This window comes from Mustela erminea, chromosome 6 (genome assembly GCF_009829155.1).
Source record: "Mustela erminea isolate mMusErm1 chromosome 6, mMusErm1.Pri, whole genome shotgun sequence".
NCBI classification, from domain to species: domain Eukaryota; kingdom Metazoa; phylum Chordata; class Mammalia; order Carnivora; family Mustelidae; genus Mustela; species Mustela erminea.
Window position 1 is genome coordinate 3,005,339 of NC_045619.1, and position 18,046 is coordinate 3,023,384.

Consider the following 18,046-nt stretch of genomic DNA (forward strand, 5'->3'; position numbering starts at 1 on the left):
TGCTCTCCCATCCTGACCCAGGACTGGTGGTTCGCGGAGTCTCAGCTTGGCCTCAGGCCACTGGGGGTCTGCCAGGAGCCTCCCCTAGATACCCAGCGGGAGGAGCCCGGGGCCCCTCTGGGCAGACGCGCCTCCCCACCATCCTCTCCCTGACTCGTCCAGGGAGGCGACGGAGGCATGGACAGAGGGCTGCCATGGGGCTGTGTGTGCAGACACGGGCCGACCCCCGGCACCCCCCACGCTCTCGCATGATCCTGCAGCGAACCCGTGGCTGGGGAGCGACACGGCAGCCACTTTCTAGACAGAAGCTAAGGGGCGTGTGTCCCGAGGGAAACCGTGGGGACGGGGCGGGCTGGCGGCCCGGAGGCCTGGAGGAGCACCCCCCACCGCCCGGGAGCACGCACGGTGAAGGCGATGGCGGACGTGTAGACGGAGTACCAGTCGGATAAGGCAGAGAGGTTCTTCACGAAGCTGGTGACGGGCTTGGCACCGCGCTCTGAGGACAACACACTGCAGTGAGGGCACTGCACACTGCACACTTGGGCACACCCAGGAGGGCAGCGGGGCAGCAGCGGGGCGGGAGGAGCCAAAACGAGCAAAACTCTGGCTCCTCGTGCGCCTGACCCTCTGCCGGTGCTCCCCCCAGGAGCACCGCTCCAGGTGCTGCGGGCCATCCACAGCCTCTGCGGGGCCGCGCCGGCCACCTGTCCCCTGCCGCCCACGCCTGAGCCATGCACAAGAGAAAGGGGCAGCCGAGGGGGTGATCCTTGTCACTGCCCGGGCTCTGGCAAACACGTGGGAAAGCACCACTTCTCACGGGGCGTTCCAGGCCTGGAGGGAAACGGTGCCCCTGGCTCAGGGCCAGGTGGACAGCGCTGGCCCCATCCTGTCCTGCTCTAGATGGACAAGGTGGGGCCCCGGACGTGCTTCCAAAGGGAGCCTTTTTCCCAAGAACTCTCAGGGAACATCCTTCTGAGAACACGTCCCGTAGCTCAGGACTCCAGAGCCGGCCCTGCTGGCTCCGGGCACGCAGCTCAGGCCCCAACGGTCCCCACGGCTGCTCACAGACACGCTAGGTACTCACTTAGTCGCCTCATGTTTTCCGTCAACCTGGGAGAGAGAGGGAGAGACATGAGCACTGGCTCCTCTGCGCCTCGCCCGACACCCACTGCGGGGCTCCGCTGGCACCGGGGACACGGCCAAGCCACGAAGCACGTTGCCGCTGCTCCCTAACTTGGGGTGTGGGGGGGGTGTCTCACCCATGGAACCGTCCCTCACCTCCCACCCGTGGCCCTAGAACCTGAGTCCCCCAGAGCCTACAATACGGCTTGGAGCAGGGGCAATTGACTGAGCGGGTACCACTGAGCAGGGGGACGTGGCAGTGCCACCTGCCCTGGAGCCCTGCTGCCTGTCCTCCTCCAGGAAGGGGGTCCCTCTCGCAGGAAGGTGGGCATGGCCTGGCCCTGGGAGCCGCCCCGGCTGCCGCCTCTCGGACCCTCGGACGCTGGCCTGGCTGAGGCCTCGGTGCGGTGACTGCCCCCCACCTCCGCCAGGGCCCCCACCTCCGGGCGCTGAGGGGCTCCTCCGTCTCCACGGCGCTCTCCTCCGGCTGGAACCGGAAGTCCTCCACGTACTCCCCGAACTTCTCGTAGAACCACTTCTGGACGCGGGGGCACAGCCCCTGGCTCCGCCGGTCTGTGGGCACGGAGGTCCCCGTGAGGGCAGGCGGGGCGTGAGGAGCACCGACAGAGGAGCGTGAACACGCACTCCCCGACGCCAGGCCTGACCCGCTTCCACCACGAGGCCCGGCCTGGCTGCCACAGACCACATGCGGTCTCCACGGCCACACGTGCCCCAAGCTGCCCCCGCACCGTGGGCTCCCACCCCTGGCGTCTGCGTCACCCTCCCTTTCTCTGGCAGGGGGCTCAGTCCTGGGGAGCCCGGGGACCAGAAGAACGGCCAAGGGGTGTGTGGGCCGTGGCTGTATCTAGCTGGGGGCCCCAGTGAAGGAAGTGGCCTCTGCCCAGCTCGACCAAGATCTTCAGAAACAGACCCACATCCCAAACTCAAAAAACCAGGTGGACGGAGCGCCTGGGGGGCTCTGGGTTAAGCCGCTGCCTTCAGCTCCCATCATGATCCCAGAGTCCTGGGATGGAGCCCCGCATCGGGCTCTCTGCTCAGTGGGAAGCCTGCTTCCTCCTCTCTCTCTGCCTGCCTCTCTGCCTACTTGTGGTCTCTGTCTGTCAAATAAATAAATAAAATCTTAAAAAAAAAGAAAAGAAAAAACCAGGCGGAACCAGGGAGCGTGGGTGCGCTGCAGGGCACGTATTCGCCTGCAGGGGGCGCTGTCCGGCCGCAGGCGAGGAGGGGTCGGCGGGAGGGGGTCCAGCGCCCCGGCTCTCCCAGGGGCTGAGGCTCTCCCAGGGGCTGAGGCTCCCCCAGGGGCTGAGGTCTGTGAGCCGCCCAGGTGCAGAGAAAAGGCAGAGCTCTCAGGGAGGGGAGGGCAAACGTTTGAAACATGTGAAGTCAGGTGGGGGCTGTAGTCGGCCGAGCCCCAGGTCCAGGTCCGGCCCGCTGCCCCAGCAGCCCGGCTCGGGCACCGTGACCCCTTGGCCGTCCACCCCGGCTACTGGGTGGGGAGCACCGCACCCGTGCCCTCCCTTCCCCACACAGAACCCACCACACCAGCGACCGCCGCTACAGAATGGACCTCGGCCTGGGCTCCGGGAGACTTGGGGTCACCCCACCCTCCACCCTCCTGTGTGCACAGGAGACTCCTCAATCACAGGGCACAGCAGGGCCTCGGGTTCTCTGTTCCTGGCTTGGATCCTGGGTCTTGGGCGTGGCACCGGTGACCCGAGGGGCACAGCAGCCAATTCTGCACCTGCACCGGCCCGCCTGGAGTTCCCACACTGGGGTGCCTGGGCAGGGGGCATCTCCCCCTCTGAAAGGCAGGACCTGACTCCGGGCCAAGCTGGGCCTCCACATGGCAGGGGCCCCCGGAGAGACTTCCCCTCCTGAGTCTCCGTTTCCTCCCCTGTACACGAGACGGGCTAACCTGAGGCCCTTCTGGGGCAGCTGTGTGTTCCCGGCACCGGCAGGGGTGCTTGCAAGGGCTCAGCCTGGGGGAGGGGGCCCCAGGTTGCGTGCCAAGAGGGCCAGGCCTACAGAGCTGGATAGAAAGTCCAGTTTGCTGCTCGAACAGCTCTAGGAAGGCCGGGGGGGAGTCAGATAGAAGCTCAGGGAGGGAGGAAAAGGTGCAAAGGGGTTGTGCATCCTGACCCAAGGGGGGCCAGCCACATCCTGATCATGGCGGCCCCCACTGCCCGCTCGTCCCTTGTCGGGACTGCCAGCCTCTGGACATGGGCCACCAGGTCAGGGGCCAAAAAGCCAGTTTGACAGCAACGACACTGCATCTCCATCAGCAAGGGCTGAAACGGGCCACGTGGTCTTTCTACAGGAAAATAAGATCCTGTCTCGTTGAACAGCCTGTGTTTGCTGTGACAGCTCGCTGATTCACAGCTGGAGACGCCTTCGCAGTCCCACGGGCTCAGGGCCAGCACGCCCCCCACCGCCCGGCCCAGCTGCCGGGGGCCTACCTGCTCCATTGTTGACCTGGGCCTGCCCTTTCGGAGGCTGCTGGGCCGTCGGCTCCTCGGTTCTTAAAGAAGGAGAAGAAGCAGCAAGAATCCCGTTAGCTAACACTGCGTAAGTGCGGGCTCTGGAAGGTGCTGTCCTCCCGGGGAGTCTGCCCACACGACTGGTCGCTCCAGCCTGCGGGCGCCGCTGGGAGCTCAGTGCTCGAACCCGCTAGCGGGGCAGGCCGGCCGGGCAGCTCAGAGCCACATTCCCATGGGCACGCGCTCTTCTAATTTTTTTGATAACCAAATAAAAGACGTCTCATAACTGCGCTACTCTCTCCTGTGCTATGAACACACCTACTTCATCATGATGTTCAGAATAAACAGCCCTTACGTGGATTAACCAGCCTGTGATAAGCAAACGCTCGTCTGCGGACACGTCCAACAGGCAGCGCGTGAGGCCCGACGCTGGGTGACCCCCTGGGCTGGCCAGCTGTGCCCAGGTCCCAGCTCTGCCCGTGCCTGCCACCTGCCTGGCTTCCTGCCCCCACGGCCCAGCCCCCACGCCCGCAGCCGTCGTCTGGCCTCAGAGCACTCTCCCAGGGTTTCGTCCCCCTGCCACACCCCGACTGCTGAACCAGAGCCTGACGCAGCTGATCCAGCCCCTGCCCTGGGGGGGGCCTCTGACCAGGCTACGGCCCGTGCCACGGCCGCCCTGCCTGCCTTGCTGTGCTCTGGCCCAGGCCATGGACGCGCCACACTGTTTCTGGTGCTCCCGGTCCAGCAGGGACCCCGGATGTGGGAGAAGTGGTGCCCCAGGCAAATGTCAGCAGGGTCCTGTGGGGCGCAGAGGACGCTTCCAGGACAGAGACAGCAGGGCTGGGAGACCCCGGCCCGAGCACGCCCTCGGCTGCTGTGAAGGAGGGGCACAGTTTCTGCTCTGCTCATCTGGTGGGATTTCACGCCACGCTTCCATGAGCCGACCCGCTCTGCAGGCGTGAAACCCTGACTGTCAGCTAGAGCAGGAGGCCCGAGGGCAAGCTGGATGGGGAACCAGCAGGGAGAGCGGGGCCTGCAGCCTCGCCAAGCGATGGATGGGGGAGACACAACACAGACGGGAGGTCCCACGGAAGGGAGCCGCGGTCCGGGAGGAGCGGGCCCGGCGTCCGCACCAGCCCCTCCCTGCAGCCAGGCTGCCAAGCGACAGTCCACGCCCAGAGCGACCACTGAAAAGTGGGGCTTTCCTGGGAACCAGAAAGGAGCCCAGGGCACACGGGAGACACCAGGACCCGGCCAAGGGCCTTTCATTCCTAGGTGTGCATCCCGGCCTCGGGACCAGGATGTCTGTGCCCAGCCTGGAGGTTCTGGAAGACACAGCTCACCCGAGAAGCACTAACAAGCCAGACCCCTGCCCAAGCCTGAGGCCACATGGCCACCACGAGGACTTGCGTGCCTGAGGAACACGGCTGGGGGCTTCCCAGGGTCCTGTGCTTGTGACCGTTTGGTGTGCACGGCCACTGGCTATGTGGTCTTTCTAACACAATCCCTGCTAGAAACACCCAGATGCTCAGATCTTCGTGGGCTGCGAGCTGGCTTCAGGGGAGGACGTGTACCCCCTTCCTAACGCCCCACATGCAGGACAGGTCAGTGCCTCTTCCATGTGCTGGACAGAGAGACAGACGGACAGCAGGGCAGGCGGTGCACCAGGAGGTTCCAGCCCACGACACTCGGGGCACGCGGTCCCGCCTGCAGCTCCGGAGAAGGTGGGAAGTGAGCGGGGTGACCTCGGGGGGACATACAGGCCACGTGACCTCACTGAATCAGGAAAAGGCGGCCTCATGTTTCTAACAACTGGATTCTCTGAAATGTTTCTGAACAATCTATGCCAGCGTTCAACAACCACGCACACGAGATGGAGTGGAACGTGCCTGACTTGTTTTTTTAAAGTCCGATTTTCACGCCTGCAGCCACCCGAGGCCAGAGGGCGCGGAGGCCCACAATGAGTGTGACGCCAGGCCCGGTGCTGGGGTCACTCTGCCCTGACCCCTCCCCAGGGCTGGGGGCACCAGATCACCACTAGGGTCTCTTTCATTCCACACACCTCGGCCCCAGCGAGGCTCAACGCGGCGTGCCGGCCGAGCCCGGGCCCAGCCCGCCCCAGACAGGCCGGGTCAGAAGGGCAGCACTTCTCTGCCGCTCCTGGACCCCAACGAGAGAAGGTCTTTGCCTACTAACAAACAAGCTTCAATCAAAGGGATTTTGGGGGAATTTTCTTTAAAAGCCAAACAGAGGTCTCTATAAACTGTTAATTACCATGTTTCAATCCTGGAGCTCATCTGTAGCTTGGGGGCGTGTGTGCCCGTGTGCGCGCGCGCGCGTGCATAAGGGGGTTCCCCTCCACATGCTCACCCACCGGGATGGCCCGCGGCCACCCCAGATGGACACTGAGGTGACAACAGAAGAGGTCATCACATGCACAGAACCTGCTTCTCCCTGTACCTCCCCCCTTCAGGTCTCCATTTCCAGAAGGTTCCTGAATCCCACCCCTATGTAAAGCAGGGGAGCAGCCCTACAGTGGGCCCCAGGCCTCTTAGCTTCTGCGGCTCTGGCCTGCTATTCCTTTACCGTGACCACCCAGCAGGTCCCTCTGTGTCCTCGGAAGCGGATAGGGCTTTGGGGAAAGAATGAGGAGGCTGGCCTGGGCAGGAGGGGGAAGCGGAAGGCAGGGCCCTGCCAGGACAGGGCAGGCACACGGGCTCAGCTCGGGCAAGCACCTCTCAACCCCAAGGGGAAGTGCCGCCTCCAGCCAAAGGCTCCGGGCAAAGCCAGACAGAAACGACTCCAGCACCGGACAGAGCACGTTCTCCGGGGTACACGGTGCTGAGATGCACCATGGGAGGCTGGCCGTGGCCGGCAGGTGGAGAAGGCACCCACAGCTGGCCATGCCCCCGGAAGGCGCCAGGCCCTGGCTCTCTCAGCATCCACAGGTCAGGTCCCCGGCTGCACCCCTCTGCATAACGAAAACATCTAGAGATGGGAAAGCTTCAACGTCAGGTACCGTGCAGGTTGAGGCCCACGTGCTGGTGTCCGGGAAGGGCTGCCAGCCTCGTGGCCGGGACAGAATGGGGAAAAAGGGCCACCCCTCCCCTAACAAGCTTGAGGCCCCCACAAAGAATCCCAGAGAACCCCATCATAGCCCTGCGGGGACAGTCAACAGAGCCTTACTTCAAGGTTGCCCAAAAGCCCATAGGAGTCGTCAGCACGGCCTATAGAGCACGGAACCAGAGACCCTTCCTGCAAGGAGAACCAGATGCCCCAAGCTCCCGGGAGCAGAGCACCGCGCGTCAGCCCGGACAGGAGGCCAGCTCCGGCTGCAGAACAGGAGCCGTCTCCTTCCCACCAGCCAAGCCCTATGCATCGAGGCGCCCGGAGGGTGGGTGTCCTCAGAGCCAAAGCCACAGAAGACACTTGAAAGTGACCGGGCCCTTGTCCACCCCACGGACAAACCCGTTCCGGCTGGCCTCGCCCAGCAGCAGCCTCATCTGCTGGGCCACCAGCTTGCAGGCCGCGTGGACGGATGGGGAGCCTCCTGGGGTTTCCAGAAGGACAGGGAGAGCACGGCTCTCAGAACCCCCAAATACCCTCCTGGAAGGACCCTCTTCTCACGGGCAGCACCGCGAGGCGGTGGCCCAGCTCGTGCAGGCAGAGCGGTGGGTGCGAGAGGAGGCCACGCGTGGGGACAGCGTCGCCCCACGGCAGGGCCCACCTCATCCCCTCCAGAAGCTGGGGAGGGACCCTGCGGGGATGAGGGTGACCACCCGTGACAGGCGAACCCGGCAGTAACTGCGAGCGGCGGGATGACGCGGGAAGGGGTGCTGGCCGCCTGTGGGGGGCGCACGGGCAAGGAAGGGCTGAGTGGGCAGTGGGGCACCCTGGACCCCCTCACCTGGCCTTCAGCACTTCCTGGACCTTCTGCTCCAGCTCCATCCGCCGCTGCCGCTCCCGGTCCAGCTCCTGCCGGAGCATCTCCGAGTTGGTCTCTTCCCTGAGCTTCCGGAGCTCCTCCTCTGCGGGGAGAGAACCGCCACGTGACCGGCGCTTGGCCCTGCTCCGCCCTCCCAGAGCAGAGGTGCCCAGGGTGGGTGTGGTTTTCGGAGACCTTGGACAGAGAGCCCCGTCCTCGCCAGCCAGGCTGTGGCAGCTCCCCTGGTCCTCGCTAGGGGACACCTGCGGGGGGCTACTGGTCGGGCTCCTCTCCCACGGTGGGCACAAAGCTGCAGTGAGGAAGTCTGCTCCAAGCAGAACAGGCGCAAACCACACGCACGGAAGGCAGCTGGCGGCAACAGCACCACCAGACACCCCAGGGGAAGGAATCCTGGTGGCACTTGTGACCCAGTGGACATCGCCTGGACACACACATGCCCTGGGTGTGGTCTGCAAGCCTCAGCCACAGAGCCAAGCCCCTGCCGGGGGCTGACAGATGGCTCCCACCACCCAGCCGCTGATGACCCAGGAGCACGGCGGGAGGGCCGGCGGGGAGCTCCTGCGGTCCGAGCCGGAACCAGGATGGGGTGAACACGAAGGCGGCAGGCTCCCGGGGGAAGGGCGGGCAGCAGGCTCAGCAGCAGCCTTGGCCCTGAGGCAAGGAGGGGCCTGGGAGCTGAGGGGGGCAGTCACCAGGGAGACCGGGCAGGGGCAGGGCGTGCAGAGCCTGAAGGAGGACCTGATGTTTATTCCAGGACGGGTGGAAACCAAGGGCCATGCAGTTGTGGGTTTGACTGTGATGTGTGATAAGCTAGGTGGCAGTCCCCCCAAAGAGGTCCCACCCTAACTCTGGGGACCTGGGACTATGTCTCCTCCACAGACAAAGCCCTATACTACAGAGGGGACCAAAGAAAGGACCTTGAGACGGGGACCATCCTGGTCATCCGGGCCCAGTGTAATCACCGTTACATAAACTAGCGGAGCCGGGAGGGTCAGAGGCCAGGGAGAGGAGAGACTGGCGGGCTGCTGGCGTGGAGGGTAGCAGAAGGGGCCGGCAGGCCGGGATTGTGGGCTTCACGAAGCCAGATGAGCCACGGACGCAGATTCTCCCCCAGACCCTGCGGGGGACACAAAGCCCTGCCAACACGTGACCCTCGTTCTGCTGGACTTCTGGCCTCCAGAATTGTAAGAGAACAAACATGCTATTTAAGGCCCTTGGTTTCTGGTGCAGCAGCAAGAGGAACCTCCACAGAGTGGGGCCCACGCGGGGGCTCAGATCCTGAGTGGACGGCTCAGTGCGTTTGCACACGCTGGACACCCCAGCCTGGAGACAGCACAACCAGCCTCCGCCGAGGCCCCAACGCCTTCCATCTGCCTCCGTCCCCGACCATCCCAGAGCTGACCACCAGCTAGCATCCACATGCAGGCGAGGCCTCCCTTTCGGAGACCAGATATGACGAAGGTGGGTGTATCTTTGCTCATGCAACCAGGACAGGAGACCACGGGCTGGGGGCTTGAATCACAGCCCCTGATTCACCCAGGTTCCGGAGCTGCAAGTCCGTGGTCACGGTGCCGGCCGAGCCTGGGCAGCGCCGCTCTGTAAGGTCCTCCCATGGCAGAGAGGAAGGGCCCAGGCGTCTCCTCTTCACCTGAGGACACTCACCCGATCCGGGGTCTCCACCTCCTAAGCCCTGTACGCGTCTGGGGGGACACACATCTGGGCCCCAGCAGGGACTGAGCTCAGGCAGCCTGGCCAGCCCTCCAGCTTGCCCTGCAGAGCCACACATACGCTATTCCATGGCGCTCTTCTGTGACCCCGGGGCTCCTCCGAGGCTCTGGCCCAGAGGAAGCACAGCTACAAGCGGGCCCTGCCTTTCATACTGTTCCTGAGACGCCAACCCTGGTCGGTGGGCACCGGCCAGGAGAGCACAGGACCCTGGCTGTCCCTGCAGGCGAATCCTTTGCTGTCCTGCAGAGCCCCCGCCACTCAGTCACCCCACAAACATCTGGAGAATGACACCTGGCCGCAGGCAGCTTTCTCAAGGACTAGGCCGAGTCCCCTGCAAACCCAACGAGCAAAACATCTGTATCACGATAAAATGCAGTGGAATCCATCCGGAAATCCCAGGCCGTCTCCTTCAGGCCTAAAGCTCCTGCAGATGGGCACCCAAGCCTTGTTTCTGAACTGGGCACACAGCAGACCCCTGCCACAGCCCCACAACGACACAGGGCTCATCCCCCCTCCGCCCTGCCGCGCCCCCGCACTTCCTGGATGTCAGCCCTGACTTCTTGAGGTTCTCTACCGTATCCTAGAGGGGTCAGTACCCACCGGGGAGAGATGGACCATGCAGGCGTGAGGAGCAGACAACCAGCTGCCTCGTGGGGCGGGGCGGGGCTCCCCACGTCCAGATAGGATACAACTACGTGGTGAGATGTCCTGACCGCCCTACAGGGAGAGGCGGGTGCAGTGGGGACGCGGCCTAGACACAAAGCCCCCCGGGGGTAACACAGCCTGAACAGCTACCTCTGCACGCTGGCAGGGCTACTGAGGGCCGAGACAGGAGCTCAGCCTTCTCCATGAGCACTGGCCGGAAGCTGACAACCCCATGTCCCCTTTTTAGCAGAGTTAAAGTCGCCCAGTGAATCTGCTAGGTCCGCAGCACCCCGGGGCCCGGGCAGGACTGAAGCAGGCTGTTGAGCCCCGGATGGCTGTGGTCCACGCGGTCCCCCGTGTCAGATCCGCGTCCCACTGCTCCACCAACAAGCACCACACAGCCTCATGCAGCGGGACGCTTGTGATGACACAGGGACCGAAACAAAGGCCCAGCCTCTCAGGGACATGCACGGTAAAGACAGCTGGCTGGGGGGAGCCCTGCTGCCCAGGAACCTTCTCTCTGGGGCGAGGAGCTTGGGGGGTACAGGGAGGTGCTCAGGGCGACCCAGCAGCTTCCTTTCAGGTCCCCGCTGCCTCAGACCAAAGGACACAGGGCTGAGCCCGAGCCCCCAAAACTCTGGCCAAGGTCAGTCTGGCAGCTGGAGGCCCCAGGCGGCTTACAGCATGACTGCATGTGAGCAGCAGGACTCCCTGCCCAGACGGTACACGGGGAGGCAGAGAGGCCAAGGTCAGAAGACTCTCCAGCCTCAAGAGAGCCTGTGGCCCTGGCCACAACATCTGCCTGAGGAGTCCGTGGCTCGCTGGGTTTGGTCACGAGCCAGTGAGAAACACCGAGGTTTGCCGCGTGCTGGGACCCACTGGCTCCGTAAACACGTGGGGGTGTTCGGGGCCCTCTCGTGTGCCCGCCCTGCTGGGCCCCAGCCTCGTCCAGCTTTTGTATACCTTTTGGGGCCCCTCCCCTGCAGACTCACCAGGAGAAGGCCCTCCCCAAAAGGGGCCTGGGGGATGCCAAGCCCAGCCCACGGGGAGCAGTCCCTCCTGGCTCCCCCAGCCATGGTTTTGCACGGTTTCATCCCCTCCGTCCTGGGGTGAAGCAGGGTGGCCCTCCCACGGTCACCTTCCTTGAAGACAGAGGTCCTGACCCTCCTCTGGGGGCATAGAACAGGGTTCATAAAGGGGCCAAGCAAAAGGGAAATCTGAGATGAGGGGGTGGCCTCTGCCCAGTTAGACCCAGAAATGGGGCCCAGCCCCGCCAGGGAGCAAGGGAAGGGTGGCCAGTGACGTGGGTGACAGGAAGGGCTGCGGGAAGCCCAGCCCAGGGCCCCCAGCCCTGTAGATGGAGCTGCATGTGCCCCCCTCCACCACAGTAGCCAGCCAGGCTCCTCTGTGCCCAGGGGACCTGTGTCAGGCAGCCAGCACATGCGGGACATCCTGAAAGTACCCCCAAACCCATGAATTCCGCTGGTCTCAGCTCCTACCCCAGTGCCCGGCTGGTCCGGTTCCGCCCTGCGGTCTGGCTCGGAACAGCAGTCGGGTTCTTCGGAAAGCCCGTCAGAGCCCACTGCTGTCTTGCCTCCAAGTCGGCAGGGGTTTGCGATCAAACCCACCCACTCAGCAAGGGCCCCCACCCCACCCCACCAGCTGTGTCTCCCTCTGCTCTTCCCTCGTCTTTGCCACCGGGACCTCCTTTTAGGTCTTCAAATGCCCACGGTCCGACTCTGCCCCAGGACCTTCGTACATGCTGACGCCCCGTCCTTGCCTCTCAGTCCTAAGCCGCCATTTCCCCTGAGAAACCTCCCTGCCTGATGCCCCCCACAAACAGAACGTGGCATCCTGTCACATGGTCTTCTTCCTGTGGGTCCTCTTCAGGGTGTGGGAAGGGGATTCCTAGAGGTGACGCAGGTCCACAGGGCAAGGCTCAGCGAACGTGGCCACCAGTAACACGCTTCTCGGTCCACATTCACGCGACCTGGGCCCATGGCCCCCATGTGTTTACTGCCTGGGACAGTCCAGGACCCAGCCCGGCTCCGGGAGAAGCCAGAGAAGGCACGGGGAACGGACAGCAGAGGAGCGAGGACAGTGCGGCAGGCTCTCACGCGACACGCCCGGCGGCCAGAGCAGACGACTGGCGGTGAGCTCGATAGCAAGACACCGGTGGTGGGGGAGGGGCTGGTGTCTGGAAGGACGCGGTGCACAGCCCCCACATCTCGGGCCTCGGCCTTCCCTAGTCTCTGCCCCTGAGGGTCCCCGCCTGTGATGGCCCCTCGTGCACGCAGCGTCTGCTGGGAGGGAGCAGGAGGTAGCTGGTGATGGGGGACCCGGAACCCTAACACGTTACCAGCCCAAGAGCCCCAGCCCCCATGGGGCCCTCCCCTCGGCCCACATGAAGCCCGGCTGCCCAGAGAGGCCTCCCGCTCGCACACAACTTCCTCGGCAAACACACACTGCGCCAGTGTTACACACCGGGCTCTGACGCCCTGGCCGGGGCAGACTTCCCGGGGGACCCCTGCGAGGTGCCCGTGTGTGTACTGGCCCCAAGCGGTGAGCCTGGGCCCCTCGGGAGGCAGGTCTCCTGTCCTGACACAGGCGGGGCCCTGGGACACTCTTCCCAAAGGGCAGGCACCCATTGGCCGTGGGACATCTCTGTCCTCCCGCGTGTCTGCAGAGTGCGGCTCCACCACCTCTGATGGGACTCCCTTCTGCACCATGTGACCCTCCCTCGGTGGGCCCGGCCTAAACAGGTGCTCGGCCCAGACTCACTAGATGAGCCCGTGGACCAAAGGCTCAGAGTGAGCCTCCACAGTGACCTGTCAACCAAGCACTCACAGGCAGACAGTCCTGAAAATGGGCGGGAGCACATCTCTCCCAAGGGGAGTGGCCATGGCTCGGTCGGGTGCCCTGGGGGCCGCCTCTGTGAGCCACTTCACAAGGACCGGGCTTGGGTGAACGTGCAGAGAGCCAAAGAGATGGCCATCTCATTGTCTGCTTTATATGGGAGCAACGGGGGACAGCTAGGAGGGTGGTGGACAGTGAGGCCAGCGGAGAGCAATGCGGGCCGTGAGGACAGTGGGGGGTAGCGGGGGGCAGTGGAGGTGGCCGGGGGGGGACGGTGGAGGACGACGGGGGACACTGGCTACTCTCGTGGGGAAACAGAGGCGAGGGACGGCACGTCATGACGACGCTGCTCCCGGGAGCCCCGACTGGGGGCTTCTGGTGCTTTCCGGTCTGCTCCTCCGAGCGCCAGCACCCACCCATCCCCCCAGCCGCCTCCACGGAGCTCAGCTCCACCTGAAGGTCCCGGCAGCCCCACACGCGTCCGGTATCATCAGCGGGAAACCACACTTTCCTTAGGGGGCCACCCCGAACTCCCTTCCCCGTGACACCAACCCGTGAGAGCTCGCACGTGGCTGGGTTCCACCGCGTGGCAACCGTCAGCAAGGCCCAGGGAAACAGGTGTGGACACGGAGCCCCCCGAGACCCGCCAGAGCACTGAGCAGACAGGCTCACAATCACGGGCCGTGTCAGAGACGCGGGGGCCCCCGCTGGCCGAGAGCCGTGTCCCCCGAACCGGGGCCTCCCTGACGATGTCCCCCGGCCCCACCCTGTCCTTCCCATGATGGAGGCGGGTACCTCAGCCCCAGAGCTGTCCCCCATGCTCCTGGGCCTCCCCAAGCCGAACGCACTCCTTCCACCACCCCCAGCCCTCACCCCTGCACCCGGGCCATGAAGCCCACCCGCTGGCCAGAGCGGACCCTGGGCCGCAGCCCCACAAACATGCTCAGCCCCCTTCCTGGCGAAGCTGCGAGGAGACGTCCCCTTTCTCCGGTGCTCCTTCTGGAAAGTTCTTTTCTGGTGGCTCCTTCTGGAAATTTCAGGAAGGATCTGTCTCTTGCTTTTCCGCACTTCTAGTGGCGCTGCGCTCCTCAGCTGGTGACCCCAGCCGCAGTGACATCACTGTGAGCTCTGACCGTCCGCCTCCCTCTCACAAGGCCGCCTGTGAGGAATCAGTCTGAGCGTGCGCAAGGTCGGCCCAGAGAACAGCCCGCTCAGATCCTCACCTCAAATTACGAATCCCTTGTGCCCAGCAAGGTGACCAGTCAGTCACGGTTTTGGTGACCAGGCTGCATTTTCAGGGGCCAGGATTCTGCCCCCAACATTCCTTCCTGAGACAAGACACTGCGTCCAAGGAGCCATGCTGGCCCCGGGAGGAACTGATGAGCCTTTCTGTCCACCTGGCCCAAAGGGGGCCTTCTTGTCCCAGGAACACACCTGTTCCAGGCTGTTCTGAGCCCTTCTGTGCCTCTGCGTGGGGCAGGCTGCAACCAGCCTGCCTCCCGGGCCCAGGGAGCCACCCTGGCAAGGGGCCTGGGAAACCCACTCGTCCATCTGAGCTGGGGCTGAGTGACAGGCAGGGTCCCTAGGAGTGGGAGCCCCAACCCACACATCAGGCTGCTTAGTCACAGACACGCATGGCAGAAAGGCCACCGTGTGAGCGCCCACCAGGCCTGCCCAGGACGTGCCGTGAGGTTCCCGGCACAATGATCCGCTCCCTTTCAGGGACTGGTAATGGCCACAAGGGCCTGTGACATCTGCCGATCCGGCACAGACAGCCAGGGGCCATCGGAAGCCTGTGGGAGGCGGGGGGACCCAAAATGCCTGCCTAAGGAGCGAGTCTGAACCCCCAAACCTTCTAGGATCTGAGGTCGCCCCCGGGAGACAGAAGTCAGCACGGTCATTCATTCATTCCCTCCCTGAGCGCCTGTTTAACGGGGTCCCTGCGAGAGCAAAGCAAGGCTGCGGGATGTGGCACGGAGGGAAACCAGGCACGCTCCCCAGCTCACGGCCTGTCGCCGCCCACCGCCCGCCGGAGCAGCTGGGCAGCAGACTTTCTTTTTTCCTTTTTTTGTTTTAAGATTTAATCTATTTATTCCTTTCAGAGAGAGAGAGAAAGGCTGCACCGGCACATGCTGGCCGTGGGGGGGTGGTGGGGGGGGACAAGCAGTCCCCACGCCGAGTGCAGAGCCTGACGCAGGGCTCCAGCCCAGGACCCCAAGATCACCACCCAAGCCAAACGCAAGAGTCCGGAACTCAGCCCCTAGAGCAACTGAGCCACGGAGGCTTGACTGTCCGGTGAGGCTCGATGTCCCAGCGGGCCAGGTCCCGCTCACGTAGCAGCTTTCAGGGACCCCGACAAGAAGACCGCCGGGTCGGGCTTGCAGCCCACCTCCTCACAAGGACCGCTGACCGCTGCCTTCAGAGGGACATGGCGAGCGAGCCGCAGACGGGAGCCCCGTGAGGAGGCGGACGGCAGCGCCGCGTGGCCAAGCGAGTTGTGCAGCAGCTGCGCATGCGCGGCCGCCGGCAGGCCGCCCCCGGCCCGAGAGGAGGGCAGACCTGGCACGCCGATGGTCACCCCGGGCACCTCACACGGTAACTCAGAGGGAGAAAGACAGAACGCCTGGGCTCCCGCCCACCGCGCACCCAGACGGCACGGGCCGCAGCCCAACCCCGCAGCCCAGCCTCCGGGGAAGTCACTGGGAGGAAGGAACCAGCTTCCAGGCTATTTTTAAACCTGTAAAAGTAGAACTCTTCAAGCAGGAGTCCTCTTGGCACATAATTCAACAGGCCCAGCCACAGCCAAAAATAAAAATCAAGTGATAATCCTTAAATAAAACTCCTTCCCACCAGCCAGGCCTGCAAACAGAGACCACTGGAAAAGCGGAGCTGTCTCTGCCACCTGGCCAGGTGGGAGCCCAGCACACCTGGGGGCCCCAGGCTCCGCCCCTCACCTCCCTTGCCAGTGGTGACCTGCTAGCCCAATTCACCCCTCTGGCCAACGCTGGGGACCCTTCTAGAGGGTAGGGCCACATGCTCAACGGCGACGAGTTATCAGGTTCTGAGAAAGGGCACGGGTTTACTTTTCAATGGCCAGAGAAGCAGCCACTGCGGCCTCCCCCGCCAGCTGCTCTCTGCAGAGGGACAGTCGTGACTGGCGACCCCGGCTGCTACAGTAAACCTGCACCCGCCCGTCCACCCTGCAGCTGTGCCCCTCGCGCCCCGGACGAGCGGTCGGCGACTGTGCCCTCAGAGACCCGCGAACAGCACTGCCTCGAACAGCTTACGCCACTGAGATGGGCTGCTGAGGCACCGGCCTGTCAGTGTTTCCAGGGTGTCTTAGGAAACGGACTGGGGGTCTGGACGAACAGGTAGTGTGTTGAAATTTTTTCCATGTAAACTAATAAGAAACAGGGTCCCAGCCATCCCAGGAACCGAAAGCCCTTCACGAGAGATGGTGGGCTTCATCAGGCCGCCTGCGGTCCGGGCTCTGGGACCCTGCACCTGGTTCGGGAACACAGAGTGTGTGGGCGCCAGCCCCCCGTCCACAGTCCCTGTCTCTCCAACGCAGCCCTCGGCGCCGACACCTGAGCCCTCCGGGCCCCGGGTCATCCCTGGGGTGGGGGCAGGCCGGGGCTCTGCTCCCCAGCAAGGCGGGACCAGGCCGAGTCTCCGAGCGGGGGAGCAAGGGTGGCACCCACGGAACACGAGCCGCGGCCCAAACGCCAGACGGACGGAGCAAGCGCGTGGAGGACCAGAGCTGGGCCGGCGCCCGGCGGGGCCTGGCAGGGTGTACAGAAGCTCGGGAGAAGAAACAGTCTGTTTGCTCATCCACTCGTGTCCTCACCCACCACTGACTCACCCGTCCACCGTCCACCCCCACCCACCATCCACGCACCCACCCAGCGACCCATCCATCTGCTCGCCTACCCACGGACGCATGCACCCCTAGGCAGTGTCCACTCAGATACGTACGCAGCATCCCGCGGCCGCCTGACTGCAGGCCCGAGCGGGGGGACACAGAGATAAGGCGGCAGCTACCTTCCCTCTGTCACACGAGAATCTCGCTCCGTAGAGAGAGGAAACGTGGGTGAGGAAGAGCTGGGGCAGCCCCACACCGCAGGACAGCCCGTCTCTGCCAGCTGGGCCTCACGCACACTGGTGAGGGTCTGAGCAGAAGGGGACCGGCCAGGAGCCGGCCGAGGGTGGGGGAAGATGCGGCCCCAGCAGCTTCTCTCCCTCTGTGCCCGCGGGAGCTCAGCCCTACCACCCGTACATGGGGGGTCACATCCTCCCCCACCCCAGGGAGCGGTGAGGGGTTCAGGGGGAGATGCAGAGCACCATGGAGAGAGGTCCCAGAGCTCAGCATGGCTCCTGCCTTGACACTCTCCACGGAGCTCAGTTCCGTCACCTTCCACAGGGCCCGTGAGAGAACGCTGCCGACCCTGGACACAGAGCCCTCCGACACACGGGCAGGTGTGTGCCAGCTTCCTCCCCGACTTCACCCTTACCCCAAGACCCCTGCAGCCCTGGGTCCCAGAGAGCAGAGCTGGCACCGGCAGGACCAGGAGCCTCTCCCCTGAAGTGCGCGCTGGCCAGGCGGGGTGCTCGGCTGGGACGACACGGCCTGGGGTGGCGAGCTGGCCTCTGAGCCCAACGTCCACGATGAATGATTACAGGCACATTCTTACCCGGCAATGGAAAGATCTAGAAATACGGAATTCTGGCCCATTCAGTGGGTCAGACAGGTCATTTTCTTAGGGGCCATTTCCATTTTTTCTGAGATAAAGCTCGTGTGATCTGCACACCCAGACTCACGTCTGTCATCTGCCCTACCTTCTGTGCCAGCGAATTCACAGCAGGACCACAGCCAAACAAACAAGAAACCAGACCCCAGATGGACACCTGCAGATCCCGATCCGCTCTCTGACCAACCCCACACCTCACCCTGCTGTCCACAGGCTTCGAATGGCCCGACCCCCTAGCAGCAGGCTGCGGGCAGCTCCTGGGCCCTCCTGTTTGCAAAGGACTTTGTGAGTGAGAAAGTGCTTCCTCCTCCTCCGTCACCCACGCTGGCGGCTTAGAAACTGGCCTTCCCTCCAGGGCCCTCCTGCTAAGTCTAGGCACTCAGAGAGGCGCTTCAGGCCGCAGGAGTAGACTGGTCGCCTCCCCGACCGGCTTCTCCGGAAAACCCTCTCCCATGGGCAGCCGGGAGCCATGCTGAGCTGCTGCATATCTGAGCAGGAAGGGG

The 18,046-nt window shown here is 64.2% G+C and overlaps 1 protein-coding gene across 5 annotated transcripts in view; it reads right to left on the minus strand.

Annotated features, from left to right (window-relative positions):
* The window catches only part of GRAMD4 (GRAM domain containing 4), a 73,572-nt gene that overhangs the window by 11,794 nt on the left and 43,732 nt on the right, over window positions 1–18,046 (minus strand). For all 5 annotated transcript variants that reach the window (XM_032345899.1, XM_032345895.1, XM_032345898.1 and 2 more), the window contains 5 exons: window positions 7,528–7,648; window positions 3,600–3,661; window positions 1,563–1,695; window positions 1,085–1,110; window positions 405–496 (listed from right to left, as the gene is read on the minus strand). In XM_032345899.1, the coding sequence (XP_032201790.1) occupies window positions 405–496; window positions 1,085–1,110; window positions 1,563–1,695; window positions 3,600–3,661; window positions 7,528–7,648 (434 nt within the window). The remainder of the gene's footprint in view (window positions 1–404; window positions 497–1,084; window positions 1,111–1,562; window positions 1,696–3,599; window positions 3,662–7,527; window positions 7,649–18,046) is intronic.